Raw genomic sequence first — 9,756 nt, 5'->3', positions numbered from 1 at the left:
GCACTCAAAGTGTCTCTGTGAAGGTGTTTTTCTTCTTCATCGGTGCGAGTGAAAGTTGAGCTAAATGGCACTCAAGGGCTCAGAAACACATTCTAGACACACACGATTCTAACAACCCCAAGTGTCCCATATCACTGTTATGAGAGGAAAATTCTCTCACGGCTACAATCATCGTTCACTTGCCATACTTATTAACATCTTAAAAAATACACATTTGGTTGAATATTTTAATATAAAATGTACAAATAAAAAGAAAACTCTTACAACTTGCCTAATAAAGTATTTAATATTCAGTCTGAAGAAAAATATCCTCACAGACTGAACTCCTGAATCCGATCAATGATATGGATGGCTAGAGGGTAATTATGAACCTAACATAACATGAACATGTAATAAAATGATGGGAAAACTTAAGGGTTAAACCGGTAGTGTAGATAAGCATGGTATTCTAGTGGCTTAACCTGAAACAAAAATATCCCTTTAAATAGGCTTGATAATCAGAAAAAAACTAAACAGGCGCACCTGTGATACTAAGACATTTTTTGATCAATAAAAATAAAAGGATAAAAGAAAAGAGAGATAGAGGGAACAGCTTTAAAAGAGAAAACAGACACCAGACAGAGAGAGAGATAGCTGTGGTGCCTCTTCATGACCTTAGCTGGACAGAGAGCTAACGAACTAACACCCATGGTTGGTGGTGTAAGTGTGAAAACTTGGGAAGAGAGAGAACGTGAGGTCACTACACCCAGCAGGGCCTAAACCCAGACTACAGGAGTAGGGTTGGAGAATTCCGGTAAGGATTCGAGAATTTCCTGGTAATTCCCTCCTGATTCAAGGAATATTCCAACCAGGAATCCTGGAAAACCAGAGAATTAAAAATATATAAATAATTGCTACCCTATACAGGAGGAACTGTATGAAATGTCGAGAGGAAGCTGAATTAAACTTTCATCTGTGTAGGGTCTTTGAACATCAGACATGATTAGGGTTGCAAAAATCAGGTAACTGTCTATTACATTTTGGGAAAGTTACCAGAATTGTTAAACACTCAACATCATAGCACCAGAAATGATCTCATCAAACAATCCAACATACACTTTATAGTCTAGCCACCTAACCGTGGGATACAGAAACTGAATAGCAGGAAAAGGGTAGAGGGATAGACATACGGACAGGAGGGAATTAGAAAGAGAGGTGCGGAGGACTAGCAACTCTAACCTTTCTCTATATAACCTGAACCTTGTTAAGTTAGAAGCAGCTACTTTTTTGTTTCGGTCTGTTGTAAATCTATTAGCGCTATGGAGCCCTCTGTAAGGTTCCTTGTTTTAGGCCTGTTTTATGAGAATAAATTAAGGCTAACTCCACTCCACCCTAATTATACTAGATTGAGAACATTTTACTTACAAATGACGAGCCAATGTCTGGTAGTTTAATTGGCAAATTGTTTTGCTGCTTGGTCACCGTCATGAGTAAAGTATTCAAAGTAGGGTTTAAATATCTCTTTTTAAATAGCTCCTAAATAAAAGGTATAAAACACCCAGGCGTTGTCCTAAATCCCTATATAGGGAATAAGGGTGCAAATTAGAACGTAGGGCACGGGAACTTGAGGTACTTGAGGTACGACGACAAGACACTGTCTATCTGATGCCTTGAAAGAAGGCTTCCAACATCAAAGTAACGTCAGAAATCATCTCAGGTTGTACAGTGACAGTATCATGGTGCTTCTTTATAAACGATGTTATAGATATGTCATATATAAAAGGTATGTAAAACAGCAGAAAAAGATTAAAATATATGAATTTGTCTTAAATAGAGTTACATCTGTTGTTGCCCTTCGTTGAGTGTACTGTACCTGCCGACATTTTGCTTTGCCATCTTGGCATAACCGTCTATGGAAGCGTTAAAAACGGCAAGGGCATAGTTTATCGGAGTTTGAAGGTGGATCCGAAATGGCACCCTACCCCTATATAGTGGACTATTTTTGACCAGATTGTTATGGGCCTTGGTCAAAAGTAGTGCACTACATAGAGAAAAGGGTGTACTTTTGGACCAAAGCAGAGTTTAAGACTTGAAGGCAAACTGTTTATTTGTATATCTTTCCCCATTATTCTCTTCTTGAGGCTTTGCAGTAATATACAGAAATGTACATGTAAACACCGCCCACTGTCAATCCAGAAACAGAAAAATACAAATCCCTTTGTTTTCTATAAACTAATGTTAAAAACACACTAAGGAAGGAGCCCGTAGTTACAGTACATACTGGCACAGCACTGATTGGCAGTCACAGTGAAACCGATCTGAAGACAGAGCAGCGCTCTAAAACCAGATCAGACCAGCCCCAGCCCCACCCTCAGATGTCCAATGTGTTGACTGTTGACTGCGCTGAACAGGGCCCAGTGGAAGACCCAGAGAGAGATACAGGCTTCATCCCAAATGGCACCATATTTCCTACATAGTACCTTGACCAGAGCCCTGTGGGTAGTGCACTATATAACGGCAGTTCACTGCTATCCAACAACGCCCACCACACACATGGCAGAAATAAGGGTAAAAAATATATATATATATATATATATATATATATACAAACAACTTTGTTAAAAAGTCCTTCCCTTTTTAATCTTCTTTCTCAAAAAGTTTTTCTCTCTCTGTGGTTCTCAGGAGTGAGTCCATCTGATGGGTATCCAGTGAGTGTCTGTCTCCACCTTCTTCAGAGCCACCTTCAGTTCACTGAATGCTGCTGTCAGGTCGTCGTTGACGATCACCTTCTCAAACAAGTGGCCGTATTGGCTCTCCATCTGCTGGCCGGTGCTCACCATTTCCAGGAAGTCCTCCTCCTGTTGGACAAGAATATCATGGACTAGAATAGATATTTTACTGTCTGTTTTGAGAGAAAAATAAATGTACTTTCTGCTTATTTCAGGGTCAAGCTGTTGTCGAATGCCTATGAAGAAAGAGTTACGGGCATGAGTTAGTGAGTATCTCAGGGATGACAGAGACATTCACATAAACACAAACATAACAGCCATAAAACACAAATAAACAGACAGAATGACCCAAACTGTTACGTCTTATTCCGCTCCCCCTCTCTGGTGCTCATTGTCGCCTGTTTACTTATTATTACACACACCTGCCACCATCGTTACGCGCACCTGCGTCTCACCTGGACTCCATCACTTCTATCATTACCTCCCCTATATCTGTCACTCCCTTTGGTTCTTTCCCAGGCAGTATTAGTTATGTTTCTCATGTCCAGACGCTAGTTTTGTATTGTCCTATTTATTATTAAAGTCACCCCCGTACTTGCTTCCGGACTCCCAGCGTCTGCATTACACAAACAGAGAGCTGCTTGACCCTGAAGGACACCTAGACCTCTTTACAAAACCTTACACACAAAACCTCCAGGAATTTTCATAATTTCCTCCATTGGATACAAAATAAAATAAAAAAGCCTAAAAGCAGAAAAAGACAAAACAAATCCGTGATTGACAAAGAGGCAGACAAAACAAGTAACAGAGCCATAATTGATACATGCCACTTTGGACTTATTGTGACAGGCCAATGACAGTGTGTGGACAAGGCATTCAAAATGGGAGGCCTTCAGAAAAGGAAATGGCTTGGGCACATGAACCTACTCCTGTAGCTACACTATACTGTATATACAAAAGTATGTGGACACCCCTTCAAATGAGTGGCTTTGGCTGTTTCCCGTTGCTGACAGGTGTAAAAAAAATCGAGGTGAAGTCGAGGTGACAGGTGTATAAAATGCAATCTCCATAGACAAACGCTGGCAGTAGAATGGCTTTACTGAATAGCTTTACTTTCCCAACCCCTCCTGACTCAGCCTCCAGTATTTATGCTGCAGTAGTTTATGTGGTTGGTGGTGTCCTGCAGCAATGTTCTAACATCTAGTGGAAATCCTTCCAAGAAGACTGGAGGCTGTCATGGAAGCAAAGTGGGGACCAACTCCATATTAATGCCCATGATTTTGGAATGAGATGTTCGACGAGCAGGTGTCCACATACTTTTTGATATGTAGTGTATATAACTCCTGACCCCACCGCTAGCCTGGTCCCTGATATGTTTGTGCTGTTTTGCAACTACTATGGAGATTGGCAAGACAGCAGAACTAGATCTGGGACCAGGCTATGCTAATTAATCGTAGCTCCCTAGACAACTTATTACCTGGTTAGCCTTTTAGGACCTATTTCTTGCCCAGTCATCCCTTCCTGATGTTATTAGACTGCCCGGTGATATGTTTATATGGGCTGATCCATTCCAGCCTCAGACAAAGGAACATGGCAGGGTTAGAGAGGCTATAGCGGCCTTCTGGTAAGACACACCACCCACCGCGTCCGAGTATATTACTCGCTAATGTCCAGTCTCTAGGTAACAAGGTAGACGAAATTAGGGCAAGGGTTGCCTTCCAGAGAGACATTCGAGATTGTAACATACTCTGTTTCACGGAAACATGGCTCTCTGGGGACATGCTGTCGGAGTAAGTACAGCCGCCGGGATTCTTTGTGCGTCAGGTCGACAGGAATAAACATCTCTCCGGGAAGAAGAAGGGCGGGGGGGTGTGCTTCATAATTAATGCCTCATGGTGTAATCATAACAACATACAGGAACTCAAGTCCTTCTACTCACCCGACCTAGAATTCCTTACAATCAAATGCCGGCCATATTACCTCCCAAGAGAATTCTCGTCAGTTATCATCACAGCTGTTTACATTCCCCCTCAAGGAACTTCACTGGACTCAATGTAACCTGGAAACCATATATACTGAGGCTGCATTTATTGTAGCTGGGGATTTTAACAAAGCAAATTTAAGAACAAGGCTACATAAATTCTATCAGCATATTGATTGCACTACGTGCGGGGGTAATACACTCGATCACTGCTACTCTAACTTCCGCGACGCATACAAAGCCCTCCCCCGCCCTCCCTTCAGTAAATCCGACCACGACGCCATCTTGCTACTACCGTCTTGTAGGCAGAAACTCAAAGAGGATGTACCAGTGACTAGAACCATTCAAAGATGGTCTGAACAATCAGAATCCACGCTTTAAGATTGTTTTGATCACGCGACTGGGATATGTTCCGGTCAGCCTCAGAGAACAACATTGATCTATACGCTGACTCAGTTTTATGAAAGACTTTACAAAAGAAGTGCATTGGAGATGTTGTACCCACTGTGACTATTAAAACCTACCGTAACCAGAAACTGTGGATGGATGGCGGCATTTGTGCAAAACTGAAAGTGCGAACGCATTTAACCATGGAAAGAGGTCTGGGAATATGGCTGAATATAAACAGTGTAGTTATTCCCTGCACAAAGCAATCAAACAAGCGAAATTCCGGTACAGGGACAAGTCAGAGACGTTGCGGCCTGCTAACAAGGACTGCGCCCCCCCCAGATGGCATCCCAAGTCGCGTCCTCAGAGCATGAGCAGACCAGCTGGCTGGTGTGTTTGTGGACATATTCAATCGCTCCCTATCCCACCATTGTTCCTGTACCCAAGAAGGCCCCGTAGCACTCACTTCTGTCATCATGAAGTGCTTTCACCTCCACCTTGCCGGCCACCCTAGACCCACTTCAGTTTGCATACCGGCTCAAACAATTCCACAGACGATGCAATTTCCATCACACTGCACACTGCCCTAACCCATCTGGACAAGAGGAATACCTATGTAAGAATGCTGTTCATTGACTACAGCCCAGTATTCAACACCATAGTACCCTCCAAAATCTTCAAACAGCTGGAGGCCCTGGATCTCAACCCCGCCCTGTGCAATTGAATCCTGGACTTTCTGATGGGCCGCCCCCAGGTGGTGAAGGTAGGAAACAACATCTCCACTTCGCTGACCCTCAACACTGGGGCCCCACAAGAATGCTTGATCAGCCCCCTCCTCTACTCCCTGTTCACCCACGACTGCGTGGCCATGCACACCTCCAACTCAGTAGTGGGCTTGATTACCAACAATGACGAGACAGCCTACAGGGAGGAGGTGAGGGCACTCAGAGTGTGGTGTCAGGAAAACAACCTCTCACTCAACATCAACAAAACAAAGGAGATGATTGTGGACTTCAGGAAACAGCAGAGGGAGCACCCCCATATACACGTCGAAGGGACAGCAGTGGAGAAGGTGGAAAGTTTTAAGTTCCTTTGCGTACACATCACAGACAAACTGAAATGGTCCACCCACACAGACAGTGTGCAACTGCACCGCCCTCAACCGCAAGGCTCTCCAGAGGGTGGTGTGGTCTGCACAGCGCATCACCGGGGGCAAACTACCTGCCCTCCAGGACACCTACAGCATCCAATGTCACAGGAAGGCCCAAAATATCATCAAGGACAACAACCACCAGAGCCACTGCCTGTTCACACTGCAACCATCAAGAAGGTGAGGTCAGTACAAGTGCATCAAAGCTGGGACCGAGAAACTGAAAAATAGCTTCTATCTCAAGGCCATCAGACTGTTAAACGGCCATCACTAACACAGAGAAGCTGCTGCCTACATGCAGACTTGAAATCATTGGCCACTCTAACAAATGGATCACTAGTCACTTTACTATTGCCACTTTAATAATGATGTTTACATATCTTGCATTACTCATCCCATATGTATATACTGTATTTTATACCATCTATTGCACCTTGCCTATGCTACTCGGTTATTGCTCATCCATATACAGTGGCAAGAAAAAGTATGTGAACCGTTTGAATGACCTGGATTTCCACATAAATTGGTCCTCAAATTTGATCTGATCTTCATCTAAGTCACAACAACAGACAAACATAGTGTCCTTAAACCAGTAACACACAAATTATTATATTTTTCTTGTCTGTATTGAATACATCATTTAAACATTCACAGTGTAGATTGGAAAAAGTATGTGAACCCCTAGGCTAAGGACTAGAATCAGGAGTCAGGAGTCAGCTAACCTGGAGTCCAATCAATGAGATGAGACTGGAGATGTTGGTTAGAGCTGCCTTGCCCTATAAAAAAACATTCACAAAATGTGAGTTTGCTATTCACAAGAAGCATTGCCTGATGTGAACTATGCATTGAACAAAAGAGAAGACCTAAGATTAAGAATTGTTGATTTGCATAAAGCTGGAAAGGGTTACAAAATTATCTCTAAAAGCATTGATGTTCATCAGTCCACGGTAAGACAAATTGTCTATAAATGGAGAAAGTTCAGCACTGTTGCTACTCTCCCTAGGAGGGGCCATCCTGCAAAGATGACTGCAAGAGCACAGCGCAGAGTGCTCAATGAGGTTAAGAAGAATCCTAGTGTCAGCTAAAGACTTACAGAAATCTCTGGAACATGCGAACATCTCCGTTGACGAGTCCACTATGCGTAAAACACTAAACAAGAATGGAGTTCATGGGAAGACACCACGGAAGAAGCCACTGCTGTCTGAAGTTTTCAAAAGTGCACCTGGATGTTCCAAAGCGCTACTGGAAAAATATTCTGTGGAAACTACAGTTGAGTTGTTAGGAAGGAACACAACACTGTGTGGAGAAAAAAAAGGCACAGCACACCAACATCAAAACCTCATCTCAACTGTAAAGTATGGTGGAGGGAGCATCATGGTTTGGGGTTGCTTTGTTGTCTCAAGGCCTGGACAGCTTGCTATCATCGACAGAAAAATGTATTCTCAAGTTTATCAAGACATTTTCCAAGAGAATGTTAGGCTGTCCGACCAAATTGAAGCTCAACAGAAGTTGGGTGATGCAACAGGACAACGACCCAAAACACAGAAGTAAATCAAGAACAGAATGGCTTCAACAGAAGAAAATACATCTTCTGGAGTGCCCCAGTCAGAGTCCTGACCTCAACCCGATTGAGATGCTGTGGCATGACCTCAAGAGGGCAGTTGAAACCAGACATCCCAAGATTATTGCTGAATTAAATCAGTTTTGTGAAGAGGAACGGTCCAAAATTCCGCCTGACTGTTGTACACATCTGATCCGCAACTACAGAAAACTTTTGGTTGAGGTTATTGCTGCCAAAGGAGGGTCAACCAGTTATTAAATCCAAGGGTTCACATACTTTTTCCACCCTGCACTGTGAATGTTTATATTGTGTGTTCAATAAAGACATGAAACCATATAATTGTTTGTGTGTTGTTAGTTTAAGCAGACTATTTGTCTATTGTTGTGACCTCGATAAAGATCAGATAAAATTGTATGACAAATTTATGCAGAAATCCAGGTATTTCCAAAGGGTTCACATACTTTTTCTTGCCACTGTATTTATATGTATATATTCTTATTCCATCCCTTTACTTAGATGTGTGTGTATTAGGTAGTTGTTGTGGAATTGTTAGATTACTTGTTGATATTGCTGCACTGTCGGAACTAGAAGCACAAGCATTTTGCAACACTTGCAATAACATCTGCTAACCATGTGCACGTGACCAATAAAATTTGATTTGATTTGATTTAGCTAGCTCCTTTTTCTAAAAGAACACTGGGCTTCAGATCTCCGCTGAGATATGGTCACACTCAGGGACTCTGCCAAACACACAAATATAAATACATATACTGTATACAGACACATTCATAGGCAGGAACACAAACAGAAACAAACACACTGATGCACAAAAACACACTGATGACACACAGATAGACAGACACACACTGATGACAGACAGACAGACAGACAGACAGACAGACAGACAGACAGACAGAAGAATACCATTTTAGAATGTCCCCCCTGCTAGCGGTTTTAACACCTCATAGTTGATTAGTCGTGCAACTAAAATTAAATGGTCACCATGACACAGACTGCATTTTCAAGCCAGTCTACAAACATTTACATGCTCTTATCCAGAGCAACTTCCAGGAGCAATTAGGGTTAAGTTCCTTGCGTAAGGGCACATCGACAGATTGTTCATCTAGTCGGCTCGGGGATTCAAACCAGCAACCTTTCGGTTACTGGCGCAACGCTCTTAACCATTAGGCTACCCTGCCTCTGAATGTCCAACACTGCCCTCCATTGTATTTTGTATTTATTATCGATCCCCATTAGCTGCTTTCCTGGGATCCAGCAAAATGAAGGCTTTTATATACAATTAAAAACATTACATTACAGATTCCACAACACATTAAGTGTGTGCCCTCAGGCCACTACTCTACTAGCACATATCTACAACACTAAATCTATGTGTACGTGTATGTATAATGCGTATGTTATCACGCGCGTGTGTGTATGCGTGTGCCTTTGTGTGTGTGTTTCTATGTCTCTTCACTGTCCCTGCTGTTCCATAAGGTGTATTTTTATCTGTTTTTAAAAATCTGATTCTACGGCTTGCATCAGTTGCCTGATGTGGAATAGAGTTCCATGTAGTCATGGCTCTATGTAGTACTGTGCGCCTCCCATAGTTTGTTCTGGACTTGGGGACTGTGAAGAGACCTCTGGTGGCATGTATTCTGGGGTATGAATGGGTGTCTGAGCTGTGTGCCAGTAGTTTAAACAGACAGCTCAGTGCATTCAACATGTCAAATACAAGCAGTGATGCAGTCAATCTCTCCTCTTCTTTGAGCCAGGAGAGATTGACATGCATATTATTAATGTTAGCTCTCCATGTACATTTAAGGGCCAGCCGTGTTGCCCTGTTCTGTGCCAATTGTAATTGTGGCACTTGACCACACTACTGGACAGTAGTCCAGAGCAGCGCTTTATTATGGACAGACTTCTTCCCATCTTAGATACTGTTGCATCAATATGTTTTGACCATGAC

The 9,756-nt window shown here is 42.6% G+C and overlaps 1 protein-coding gene across 2 annotated transcripts in view; it reads right to left on the bottom strand.

Moving 5' to 3' along the window:
- Positions 1-209: 209 nt before the first annotated feature.
- The window catches only part of LOC106590020 (MAGUK p55 subfamily member 7), a 278,198-nt gene continuing 268,651 nt past the window's right edge, over positions 210-9,756 (bottom strand). For both annotated transcript variants that reach the window (XR_014383065.1, XM_014180502.3), the window contains exon 19: positions 210-2,837. Coding sequence is in view for 1 of the 2 variants with exons in the window: in XM_014180502.3 (XP_014035977.1) it covers positions 2,658-2,837 (180 nt within the window). In the remaining variant the exon portion in view is untranslated. The remainder of the gene's footprint in view (positions 2,838-9,756) is intronic.

This window comes from Salmo salar, chromosome 29 (genome assembly GCF_965601325.2).
Source record: "Salmo salar chromosome 29, fSalSal1, whole genome shotgun sequence".
Classification (NCBI taxonomy): domain Eukaryota; kingdom Metazoa; phylum Chordata; class Actinopteri; order Salmoniformes; family Salmonidae; genus Salmo; species Salmo salar.
The sequence above is the reverse complement of the archived record's forward strand: the minus strand, read 5'-3'. Positions and strand labels throughout refer to the sequence as shown.